This window comes from Phyllobates terribilis, unplaced genomic scaffold (genome assembly GCF_046119375.1).
Source record: "Phyllobates terribilis strain yellow unplaced genomic scaffold, ASM4611937v1 Scaffold_11__3_contigs__length_659146591, whole genome shotgun sequence".
Taxonomy (NCBI): Eukaryota; Metazoa; Chordata; class Amphibia; order Anura; family Dendrobatidae; genus Phyllobates; species Phyllobates terribilis.
The window spans coordinates 576,063,702-576,076,963 of record NW_027362771.1 but is presented as its reverse complement, the minus strand read 5'-3'; the positions used below and the strand labels follow the sequence as shown (position 1 = coordinate 576,076,963).

The window sequence follows — 13,262 nt, the reverse complement described above, 5'->3', positions numbered from 1 at the left end:
GGGGCAAATGCCCATAATGGGGTTGTAGTAACCAGATGCGCGAAGACCCCATGACGTATTATGGATAGGTTTCCCATCAGTGATGGTGATGCTCCTCGGGACTCCCTGTTACATACCTCCCATCTTCTTTTCAGAGGACCGACCATTTACAAGACTTTATGCTTCACTGTACAAAGACTCTCGTCTTCCAGTCTGCACTGAGCACACTACTGCCTCTAACTGTTTAGAAGCCCTGGTTGGTTTTGACAACTGCATCTAAATGGTTCAACAACCAGGATTGGAGCTGGTTGTCAGCTGTAGGTCACTGTAGGCCCATACCCAGAGCATAAATATAGGATTCAGACTCAAACGTTTATGCTCAAAGCAGAAAGGTGCTGCCTAGGAGTATAAATACATGGCGACCGTCTCGCAGAAAGAGCGCCACCACACCTGACTACAGTTAGTGTCTGGTATTGCAGCTCCATTGACGTGAATGGAGCTAAACTGCAATACTGGACACAACCTGGTGTGGCGCTGTTTTGGGGGGAGAAAGCGGTCATGCTTTGGAGAAATTTAAGGCATAGTGTAAACTACAGGGACAACTCACCCATTAGAACTTTATGGGCTCAATTTGGTTCCCATACCCCAAAGCAGTCATGTGACCACTCAGTCAGCTGATGGCCATATTGTGTAGACAAAAATAAAATCTAGCAAAAGTTTAGTTACCAACTGTGGCAGCCATTGACCTCCCCCTCCTCCCTGCAGGGAGCCGACGGGCTGGCACAGTACTCGGGGGGGGTGGTGGTTTACTGAATGTCCCTAGGTCTAGTAATTTCGCTATATGCAGTATATGCCATGAAAGATCACATAACTAAAAAAAATAATAATTCAAAAATAAATAAAAACGTTAAAATAAAAATTAAATCAACCCCTTTCTTTCAGGATAAAAGAAAATATAAAAATTGAAATATCTGGTATAAATTCAACCTGCAGGATAAATGCTAAAAAGCAATAAAAAAAAAAATATTAAAAAAAAAAATAAAAATTACAAGGCAATCAAAATCTTTTGTAGCCCAAAACAGTAACAATACAACCTACAGCTTTTATTATTTCTGTTAAAAAATTCAGAAAACATTTTTTTTGTGTGTTTTTCTGATATCCAGAATTATTTTTATTTTTCTATGATGTGACTGCTCCGTTCATGGCAAAATAAAATAAAAAAAAATAATGATTTTATTTTGCCATGAACGGAGCCGTCACATCATGGAAAAATAAAAATAATTCTGGATATCAGAAAAACACACAAAAAAAAGTCTGAATTTTTTTAATGGAAATAATAAAAGAATATTTCTTTGGGATCGCTGTTGCCGTAGCGACCTGTACCATGGCGGAATTGCATTTCACCACATTTAGATTTTTGTTACTCTTTCTGTACATAAAATGAATAGGGATAAGTCAAGGGAAAAATAAAATATGACTCCTGGAACAAAGCACAGGCCAGTAGGGAAGGAGAGCGGCCATTGCCAGTGTCCCTCCTGGACTCCTCACCACAGGAGCTGAGGTTACAGGGAGGTGAGCAGCGTCCTGACACCGACCTGACCCTTTACCTCAGCACTAACGCAAAACCCGCCCTCTCTGCGTTTAAAAAACATCACACGCCCCGCCCACATGAAGCTAAATCCTCTGATTGGCGCCTCGCTAACCAGTGATGTCCTCTGTCGCAGTCCTTCCCTAGGTTACTTCATAGCAACGGCGAGCCCTCTCTTCTAACCTCTCCTCATTGGTGGAGTGTGCTGGGGATGGGCGTGGCTAGAGGTGACGGTCCGGTCAGACTCTGCCTTCCTCCCTCTGACTTGCGGATACACAGTTGCAATTTTTAAAAAAAACACTCTCGTACCACGTGGGGCGGTGACGTCAGAGACACAGAACGAAACAGAGCCGGCGGGTGAGCGCTCGGCTGCCGCTGCGTCCGTTGGTCGCCTCCGTTCTGACGGGATCACACGGTGGTCAAGGAGGGAACGCAGACTGTGAGAGGAGGTGAGGCGGCGGCTGTTGTGTGTGCGGAGGCTGGGGGCTACCTGTCACTGTACAGACTTATCCTCTTGTTACACCTATGGGCAGGGTCATCTGCGGACAGGGTGTGTTACTATGGTGACGTCACCAGCATCTGGGGAAAACAACAACCGCCGGCTGGTGTACACAGCTCTCATGCTGACTTATGTGTCGCCATGGTTACAGCCTGCGCTGCTCTGAGTGCCTGATCATAACGTGTATGACCCTGCAGACCGGCGCAGGTCCCAGACAGGGGGCCACGGGGGCCACCAGCATCAGCCGCGGCCACTATCCCTCTATAGATGCTCCATCACCCGGGACTTCCTATAGGACTGGACGTATAATACCGCCAGATACCAGCGCCGTAGAGTAAGGGCCCGATAGTAGGTGTGAGCACAATGGGGCCATGCACTGGTCATAGTAGTGCCCGTATATAATACCGCCAGATACCAGCGCCGTATAGTAAGGGCCCTATAGCAGGGTGTGAGCACAACAGGGCCATGCACTGGTCATAGTAGTGCCCGTATATAATAGTGCCCGGTAGTGCCAGTATATACAGTTAGGTCCATATATATTTGGACACAGACAACATTTTTCTAATTTTGGTTCTAGACATTACCACAATGAATTTTAAACAAAACAATTCAGATGCAGTTGAAGTTCAGACTTTCAGCTTTCATTTGAGGATATCCACATTAAAATTGGATGGAGGGTTTAGGGGTTTCAGCTCCTTAACATGTGCCACCCTGTTTTTAAAGGGACCAAAAGTAATTGGACAGATTAAATAATTGTAAATAAAATGGTCATTTCTAGTACTTGGTTGAAAACCCTTTGTTGGCAATGACTGCCTGAAGTCTTGAACTCATGGACATCACCAGACGCTGTGTTTCCTCCTTTTTGATGCTCTGCCAGGCCTTCACTGCGGTGGTTTTCAGTTGCTGTTTGTTTGTGGGCCTTTCTGTCTGAAGTTTAGTCTTTAACAAGTGAAATGCATGCTCAATTGGGTTGAGATCAGGTGACTGACTTGGCCATTCAAGAATATTCCACTTCTTTGCTTTAATAAACTCCTGGGTTGCTTTGGCTTTATGTTTTGGGTCATTGTCCATCTGTAGTATGAAACGACGACCAATCAGTTTGGCTGCATTTGGCTGGATCTGAGCACACAGCATGGCTCTGAATACATCAGAATTCATTCTGTCCTGTGTCACATCATCAATAAACACTAGTGACCCAGTGCCACTGGCAGCCATGCATGCCCAAGCCATCACACTGCCTCCGCCGTGTTTTACAGATGATGTGGTATGCTTTGGATCATGAGCTGTACAACGCCTTCGCCATACTTTTCTCTTTCCATCATTCTGGTAGAGGTTGATCTTGGTTTCATCTGTCCGTTCTTCCAGAACTGTGCTGGCTTTTTTAGATGTTTTTTAGCAAAGTCCAGTCTAGCCTTTTTATTCTCGATGCTTATGAGTGGCTTGCACCGTGCAGTGAACCCTCTGTATTTACTTTCATGCAGTCTTCTCTTTATGGTAGATTTGGATATTGATACTCCTACCTCCTGGAGAGTGTTGTTCACTTGGTTGGCTGTTGTGAAGGGGTTTCTCTTCACCATGGAGATTATTCTGCGATCATCCACCACTGTTGTCTTCCGTGGGCGCCCAGGTCTTTTTGCATTGAGTTCACCAGTGCTTTCTTTCTTTCTCAGGATGTACCAAACTGTAGATTTTGCCACTCCTAATATTGTAGCAATTTCTCAGATGTTTTTTTTCTGTTTTTGCAGCTTAAGGATGGCTTGTTTCACCTGCATGGAGAGCTCCTTTGACCACATGTTTACTTCACAGCAAAACCTTCCAAATGCAAGCACCACACCTCAAATCAACTCCAGGCCTTTTATCTGCTTAATTGAGAATGACATAAAGAAGGGATTGCCCACACCTGTCCATGAAATAGCCTTGGAGCCAATTGTCCAATTACTTTTGGTCCCTTTAAAAACAGGGTGGCACATGTTAAGGAGCTGAAACTCCTAAACCCTTCATCCAATTTTAATGTGGATACCCTCAAATGAAAGCTGAAAGTCTGAACTTCAACTGCATCTGAATTGTTTTGTTTAAAATTCATTGTGGTAATGTCTAGAACCAAAATTAGAAAAATGTTGTCTCTGTCCAAATATATATGGACCTAACTGTAATAGTGCCACGTAGTGCCAGTATATAATAGTGCCACGTAGTGCCAGTATATGATAGTGCCACGTAGTGCCAGTATATAATGGTGCCACGTAGTGCCCGTATATAATAGTGCCACGTACTGCCTGTATATAGTAGTCCCATGTAGTGCCTGTATATAATAGTGCCAGGTAGTGCCCGTATATAATAGTGCCATGTAGTGTCTGTATATAATAGTGTCCCCGTATATAATAGTGCCACGTAGTGCCTGTATATAGTAGTGCCCGTATGTAATAGTGCCACGTAGTGCCTGTATATAGTAGTGCCATGTAGTGCCTGTATATAATAGTGCCAGGTAGTGCCGATATATAATAGTGCCACGTAATGCCTGTATATAGTAGTGTCCGCATATAGTAGTGCCCATGTATAATAGTGCCACATAATGCCTGTATATAGTAGTGTCCGTATATAGTAGTGCTCATATATAATAATGCCCATATATAGTAGTGTCCCCGTATATAGTAGTTCCACGTAGTGCCCGTATATAATAGTGCCCGTATATAGTAGTGCCACATAGTGCCTGTATATAATAGTGCCACGTAGTGCCCATATATAGTAGTGCCCATATATAATTTTGCCCGTGTATAGTAGTGCCCGTATATAATAGTGCCAGATACCAGTGCCATATAGTAAGGGCCCTATAGCAGAGTGTGAGCACAATGGGGCCATGCAGTGGTCATAGTATTGCCCGTATATAATAGTGCCACGTAGTGCCCGTATATAGTAGTGCACGTATATGATAGTGCCAGCTACCAGTGGCGCTGTTATGTGGGCAGTGCATGGTGCTAATATGAAAGCACTGTATGGCATTATTATATGTGCACTGTGTGGCACTAATTTGAACACAATGTTTGTCAGTAATAGGCATTAAATTCCACTAATAATGGTGTGCAGAGTGCATTCATAATACTGCCATCTAGTGACCATATTATGTGGGCAGTAGCTTGCTCTTTTATGTGCGCACAGTAAGTCGTATCTTCACTCTATAGCACTACTGTAGATGCCATATGGTGGGATAATGCAGATATTATGTGGCCATCTCAGAGCTTCACTGTGTCATTATTATAAATGCAAATGAATTCTATATATTCGGTTTACTATACAGGACCACTGTGATTGTACTGTATGGTGGTATAATGTGACCAGTATATGGCAATAATATGAACACATCATGTGGCACTATTATGTGTGCACTGTATTGTTCTCAGTATATGGTATTTTTATAAACACACGGTGTGGACACTATTAGATGGCACATTGTAGAACTAATTCTAATGCACTGTATGTTAGTATTATACGGGTATGAAATGCCACGACTATTGTCATATAGTGCATTTATAATAGTGCCATTTACTACCCACATAATAGTGTCCATACAATACTGATAGTGTGTTCTTAATAGAACCACTCAGTGGCAATATAATAGTGCCATGCACTGCTGTCGTTGTAGTGCCATTTACCTCCTCATGTAATAGTGCCACATAGTGTGTTCATATTAGTGCCGCACAGTATACTGAATACAGCGCTCTCATAATAGTCCCACATAGAGCAGAGTGGAAACATCCCGGCATCTATGCAGCATCTCCACAAAACTGCTAAGCAGCCACTGTGGATGCAATGTTGCATTGCGCCATGTGCAGGCAGTGTATAGCGGTGTGTGTGTATATATATATATGTGCAGTATGATGGCACTGTATGGACAGTATGTATATGTATATATGTAATGTGTGCTGCGCTGTGGTAGTCTGTACGGTAATGATATGTGTTTTCGTAATTTGCGCTCTGCTGCGTCGGTCTGGGCTGCGTCGGTCTGGGCTGCGTCGGTCTGGGCTGCGCCGGTCTGGGCTGTAATGATGGGCGCAGCGCTGTGATCATGTGATCTGCATGACCAGGGGACAGACAGGGAGACCTGTGTGACAATCAGAGAACACGCGACCCCCACATCACACATGCCGCAGGGAAGAGCTTGTGGCCGCCAGTAGCGGGGGCCAATGTGTGCGCAGCTCCTAGTCACATCAGTGCACTCACATGGAACTTCCCCCTTCCTATTATAAAGAGGTTCTGCAGCGGCAGAGTACAATACGGCATGTGCGCTCAGTGCTGTACAGGACGGGCAGCTGTCCCATATGTAATCCTCGTGGTGAGACAGGCGGTCCAGGACAGCTGTGCGCTATTCTGACTGCATGACAACTGCTCCTCGCCCAGATCCCCGGCACTGCTGGTAGAGTTTCCAGGGAGGAGCCATTGAACAACATGCAGTGCATAAGCAGAGTGCCCCCATAATCAGTGCAGTATCACGTATTGCCATGTCTATGGGGCCGTGTGCAGTAATGTGAATGACGGTGCCACCCCAGTAGTCTTGTGGTTCTGTAGCATTGTTAGTGCTGACCTTCCTCCTCTTCTCCTCACAGATCCCCCTCATCCTCACCCCTCATGTTGGTGCACGAGACCAGCGCCGGAGACCTCCTGACACGAGCCGCAGCTCAGGGAGACCTGGAGGAGGTGAAGAGGCTGCTGTACCAGGAGCGGATCCATCCGGACTGCCTGAACCGCTTTGGGAAGACCGCCCTGCAGGTGTGTACTGCCACACCGTGCACTCACCTGATATATGGCTGCATTCATACCCTAAGGCAGAGGTCCCCAACCGCCGGTCCGCGGACCAGGACCGGGCCGTTGGGGTTTTTCAGCCGGTCCGCGGGGAGAGGGGGCCCCTCCAGCCTCCAGCAGGGCCGCCATCAGGGCATGACTGCCCTGACTCCAGTATGGGGCCCGGCCGGTAGGAGCCCCCTCGGAGCCCCCCTCTTGTGCGTCTCTCTCCTCATGGGGCCCCCGGCCGCATGCTAAGCGCCGGGTCCGGGACATCTTAGCGCTGCGCTGCTGCGGCAGCACCTTCATGATTCCCCTGACTTCCAGTCATGTGACGGCGCCGTCACATGGCCGGAAGTCAGGAGAACCTGGTGTCAGCGATTTGGACGAGCGCCAGGATTCTGCAGGGATCGCATGGGGGTAAGTATAACAAGTTTTATTTTTTTTTAAATACAATTAACTAGGAGTGGGGGGAATGGGAGATGCACATGGGGGGAGGGGAGAGATGAGAGATCCACATGGGGGGGAGGGGAGAGATGAGAGATGCACATGGGGGGGAGGGGAGAGATGAGAGATGCACATGGGGGAGGGGAGAGATGAGAGATCCACATGGGGGGGAGGGGAGAGATGAGAGATGCACATGGGGGAGGGGAGAGATGAGAGATGCACATGGGGGGAGGGGAGAGATGAGAGATGCACATGGGAGGGAGGGGAGAGATGAGAGATGCACATGGGGGGAGGGGAGAGATGAGAGATGCACATGGGGGGGAGGGGAGAGATGAGAGATGCACATGGGAGGGAGGGGAGAGATGAGAGATGCACATGGGGGGAGGGGAGAGATGAGAGATGCACATGGGAGGGAGGGGAGAGATGAGAGATGCACATGGGAGGGAGGGGAGAGATGAGAGATGCACGGGGGGTGGATGAGAGATGCACGGGGGGTGGATGAGAGATGCACGGGGGGGTGAGAGATGCACGGGGGGGGGTGAGAGATGCACGGGGGGTGGATGAGAGATGCACGGGGGGGTGAGAGATGCACGGGGGGGGATGAGAGATGCACGGGGGGGATGAGAGATGCACGGGGGGGGATGAGAGATGCACGGGGGGGCATGAGAGATGCACGGGGGGGATGAGAGATGCACGGGGGGTGGATGAGAGATGCACGGGGGGGTGAGAGATGCACGGGGGGGGATGAGAGATGCACGGGGGGGGATGAGAGATGCACGGGGGGGATGAGAGATGCACGGGGGGGGATGAGAGATGCACGGGGGGGGATGAGAGATGCACGGGGGGGGATGAGAGATGCACGGGGGGGGATGAGAGATGCACGGGGGGGGATGAGAGATGCACGGGGGGGGATGAGAGATGCACGGGGGGGGATGAGAGATGCACGGGGGGGATGAGAGATGCACGGGGGGGGCATGAGAGATGCACGGGGGGGGCATGAGAGATGCACGGGGGGGATGAGAGATGCACGGGGGGTGGATGAGAGATGCACGGGGGGGTGAGAGATGCACGGGGGGTGGATGAGAGATGCACGGGGGGGTGAGAGATGCACGGGGGGTGGATGAGAGATGCACGGGGGGGTGAGAGATGCACGGGGGGTGGATGAGAGATGCAAGGGGGGGATGAGAGATGCACGGGGGGGGATGAGAGATGCACGGGGGGTGGATGAGAGATGCACGGGGGGTGGATGAGAGATGCACGGGGGGGTGAGAGATGCACGGGGGGGTGAGAGATGCACGGGGGGGATGAGAGATGCACGGAGGGTGGATGAGAGATGCACGGGGGGGTGAGAGATGCACGGGGGGTGAGAGATGCACGGGGGGGTGAGAGATGCACGGGGGGTGGATGAGAGATGCACGGGGGGGTGAGAGATGCACGGGGGGGATGAGAGATGCACGGGGGGTGGATGAGAGATGCACGGAGGGGGATGAGAGATGCACGGGGGGGGATGAGAGATGCACATGGGGGGGTTATGTTTACATAACTTTGTTGCCTTATGAAGGGCGGGGGGGGGCCCCAAAAATTTCTTGCACAGGGGCCCACTACAGTCTGTGTCCGCCCCTGGGATCAAGTAAATGCAGCTGAACAGCAGCTGTCAGGACAGCTGCCCTGTCCTGCTGCAGGGCGTGATGGGGCCTCAGTGATGCGGCTCCTGGCACAGCACATTATGTGGGGCTCCTGGCATAGCTCCTGGCGGGGACCTGGTCTACACTATATGATAAGTATGCACTAAACTCCAAATCCCTCCATTACCCCGCCCCCATATGACCAAAGCCCCGCCCACCCCACCCCCTCCTTGCTGGGCCATGGAAAAATGATCTTGCTTCAAGCCGGTCCCTGGTGCAAAAAAGGTTGGGGACCACTGCCCTAAGGCATACATGTCACACTCTGGCCCATGGACCAAATCTGGCCCGCAGGATGGCTTTATTTGGCCCGCGACGCCTGTATTCAGTATGGAGGACTATGTGGGGCCCATTATTCTGTATGGAGGACTATGTGAGGCCCATTATACTGTATGGAGGACTATGTGGGGCTCATTATTCTGTATGGAGGACTATGTGGGGCCCATTATTCTGTATGGAGGACTATGTGGGGCCCATTATTCTGTATGGAGGACTATGTGGGGCCCATTATACTGTATGGAGGACTATGTGGGGCCCATTATTCTGTATGGAGGACTATGTGGGGCCCACTGTTCTGTATGTGGGGCCCACTGTTCTGTATGTGGGGCCCACTGTTCTGTATGGGGGACTATGTGGGGCCCACTGTTCTATATGTGGGGCCCACTGTTCTGTATGGGGGACTATGTGGGGCCCACTGTTCTGTATGGGGGACTATGTGGGGCCATTATACTGTATGGAGGACTGTGGGGTCCACTGTTCTGTATGGGGGACTATGTGGGGCCCACTGTTCTGTATGGGGGACTATGTGGGGCCCACTGTTCTGTATGGAGGACTATGTGGGGCCATTATACTGTATGGAGGACTATGTGGGGCCCACTGTTCTGTATGGGGGACTATGTGGGCCCATTATTCTTTATGGAGGACTATGTGGGGCCCACTGTTCTGTATGGGGGACTATGTGGGCCCATTATTCATTATGGAGGACTATGTGGGGCCCACTGTTCTGTATGGGGGACTATGTGGGCCCATTATTCTGTATGGGGGACTATGTGGGCCCATTATTCTTTATGGAGGACTATGTGGGGCCCACTGTTCTGTATGGGGGACTATGTGGGGCCCACTGTTCTGTATGTGGGGCCCACTGTTCTGTATGGGGGACTATGTGGGGCCCACTGTTCTGTATGGGAGACTATGTGGGGCCCACTGTTCTGTACGGGGGACTATGTGGGGCCCATTATACTCTATACTGATTGGCCTGTGTCTTTGTCTCTGTCCTAAGGCAAAGCAGCCTGGATTATCTAGAAGTGTTCTGAGTACTCCCACTAGAGGGCACTAGTGGGCTATGTATTGATACTGCTTCCATTGACTTCTATAGGAGCTGTATGTATTGTGCCCTTCCCCGCTTGTTCTTTCTGTGACTCCCTCTCCCTTTGTCTGTCCAGGTGATGATGTTCGGCAGCACATCGGTGGCATCCGAGCTTCTGAAGCAGGGCGCCTGCCCGAATACCCAGGACTCGTACGGCAGCTCCCCGGCTCATGATGCCGCCCGGACTGGCTTTCTGGACACCCTGCAGGTCTTGGTTCAATACGGAGCCGACGTCAACACTCCTGACGCCTCTGGCTCTCTCCCGGTCCACCTGGCCCTCCGAGAGGGCCACCTCCCCGTCATCGCCTACCTCGCCTCACGCTCCAACTTAGAGCACCGGGACCGGCAGGGCAGAACACCCCTGCAGCTCGCGTCCATGCTGGACCCCAACCTGGAGGCCATATTAGAATTACATAGGTAGAGATGGCGCCGTGTGGGTATGAGACGAAGAGCGAAGCCTCCTCCCTGCACGGCGCCTCGCGGTGCCCACCGCCCACTATCCATCAGCTGCCATTTCTATTGGGTTCCACTCGTAGGGGCGGCACTAAATAAATGAGGAGACGCGGCGGCGGCTGACGTCCGGTGCGTTCAGACACGTCCTATATCCACATACTTGCTTTTATAAACTGTACTTATTGGAGCCCCTGCGCCCAATTACATGCGGGGGTGATGTAAGGGGGGCATTGCCCTATGAAAAGTGTATATACTATATGCATGTATGGCCGGTTATGTGCAGTTTGTTTTTGTTTTTTTTAATACTCAGGTGATTTTTTTTTTTTTGTTATTATTGTTATTTTATTTTGTTTAATTTTTCATTTTATTTCTTTATTTTTAATTTTTTATTTTTTTTATATTTTGTCTAATTTTAATTTTTTTTATTTATGTTTTACATTATTTATTTTTTTTCTGACTTTTCCCTATGCAAATGCATTAATTAAAGGTACAGTACCACTAGACCTCCATCCCAGAGCACAGGTTGTATCAGCAGTTCTGTATCCTAATGCCACCTTGTAGCCGCCGCGGCGGCGGAGCGGTCACCGGATTAGAATTTGAGGTAGGCGGACACGAGCAGAAGGAATGTTTTTTTTTTCTAATCCTCCTACAACATGCCATTCTGAGATTTGCTTCTTCCTATGAATGACTAAGGTCCCGGCGCCAGCGTAGGAGAGCGCCACGCAGGAATTCGGGATAGCCGTGTCCCATCCGGCTTAACCCCTCGTGTTCCCCGGACGCGGCACAACAGCTCATTCTATTGTCATCCCCGTCCACAATTTTACTGTAATTTTTACACCGTTTACAACAGTATACAGCATCAAACGACGAACAATAGCAAGAGCGTCTTAAAGGGCCATGACACCCACTTAATTCCCAAAATCTCTACCATTAAAATGAATTTAAGTGCGCATTTAAAAAAATAAAAATAAATAAATAAAAATAATAAATAAATATATATATATATATAATTGTTTTTGTATGCAAATGAGCAAAACATAAACTTTTTCCGTGTTCATAAATGTGAAAAAAAAAATGAACAATTTTTTTTTTTACCGCCATAATGTAAAAAAATAAACTACTTTCTTATCGTAATATATTCGCGCAAACATTGAGGTTACACGGTGCAATATTCTTCTTTTTTTTTTTTTTTTGCAGTACTAATATAAGAGGATTGTCAGTCTGTGGTATCATTTCCTACTGGGTATGCATCCGTTTATGTTGTATTTTTTTTTATTTATTTACCTCATATTTCTGTGGCTTCTTTTTATTTTGGAAAAAAAAAAACATTACAAAAAAAATCGCGCGTTTTTTTTTAAAGTTTGTGTCCCGTTCGTGCACATTATAAAACTGTATTTAATGGCTTTTTTAAAATATTAATTTAAGTAATGATATGAATTGTTTTGTGTGTTTAATCTGTAGCATTGGATGAAATATGAATTTCTGTATTTATTAAACCCGTGAAGGACTTTTTGGATGATTTTATGTTTTTAACTATTAAATTAATATTTGTGGACTTGAAGGTTTTTTTTTTTTCTTTAATCCTTGTTACATTCGGGTGGTTTTAACTCTGGATGTCGGTGTCGGCATCGCTTGCTGTTTTGAGATCTGAATACAATAAATATAAAATGTGAAATACTCAGGTCCTGGCCTGCGGAGTCTCATTTTTTTCGGGGGGGGGGGGGGGGGGTGGGATCTGATATGAGGATGTAGAAAAGTATTGTACATAGTGATGTCATCTCCTCCTACAGGTTGTGATTGGTCCACTGGAGATGACATCATGGAAGGAGGCGTGAGAAGACTGACAGGGAGGGGCATGTGGCTGATCTGCAATACCAAACATTGCCTGTTGGCTAAGGTGGTGCTATTACTGAAAGATTTCACCTGTGGTCAATCCTTTGAGTTCAATACATCAACAGCAGAAATCTCTCTCCCGTCCTAATTTCTTTCTTGTAGTGTATTGGTGCAGTCCTGGAAGCTGACGGAAGATTTTCTTAAGATTCAAGTTCACACTTCCATCATGGCGTCTGTTTATTACAGATTCCTGCAGCTTCCAACTTAAAAGAAAAAAAGGAAAGAGGGACATGTATAGAATGTGTTATTCTTTTTCCTGTAAGTCACATCTCTGACCCTACAGACGTGTTTATGCTCCCTTGAAGAAATGGTTCCCCTAGTGAAGCCTTTTCATGTTCACACACATGGTCCTCACTGTATGACAAGCCAATGATCCTCATCCAAGCAACCAAAGATTGCCCCCACATGCAGTATGATACCCCCTCAGTACTCCACAGACGCACAGTATGATGCCCCCACACGCAGTATGATACCCCCTCAGTACTCCACAGACGCACAGTATGATGCCCCCACACGCAGTATGATGCCCCCTCAGTACTCCACAGACGCACAGTATGATGCCCCCACACGCAGTATGATGCC

General features: G+C 48.1%; 1 protein-coding gene across 1 annotated transcript; it reads left to right on the top strand.

The window, feature by feature from the left end:
- Nucleotides 1-1,770: 1,770 nt before the first annotated feature.
- Nucleotides 1,771-12,464, top strand: CDKN2D (cyclin dependent kinase inhibitor 2D). Its single transcript, XM_073650940.1, has 3 exons — nucleotides 1,771-2,016; nucleotides 6,665-6,827; nucleotides 10,411-12,464. The coding sequence occupies exons 2-3, from the start codon at nucleotides 6,687-6,689 to the stop codon at nucleotides 10,753-10,755; spliced, it is 486 nt and encodes a 161-aa protein (XP_073507041.1). The 5' UTR covers nucleotides 1,771-2,016; nucleotides 6,665-6,686; the 3' UTR covers nucleotides 10,756-12,464.
- Nucleotides 12,465-13,262: the final 798 nt, after the last annotated feature.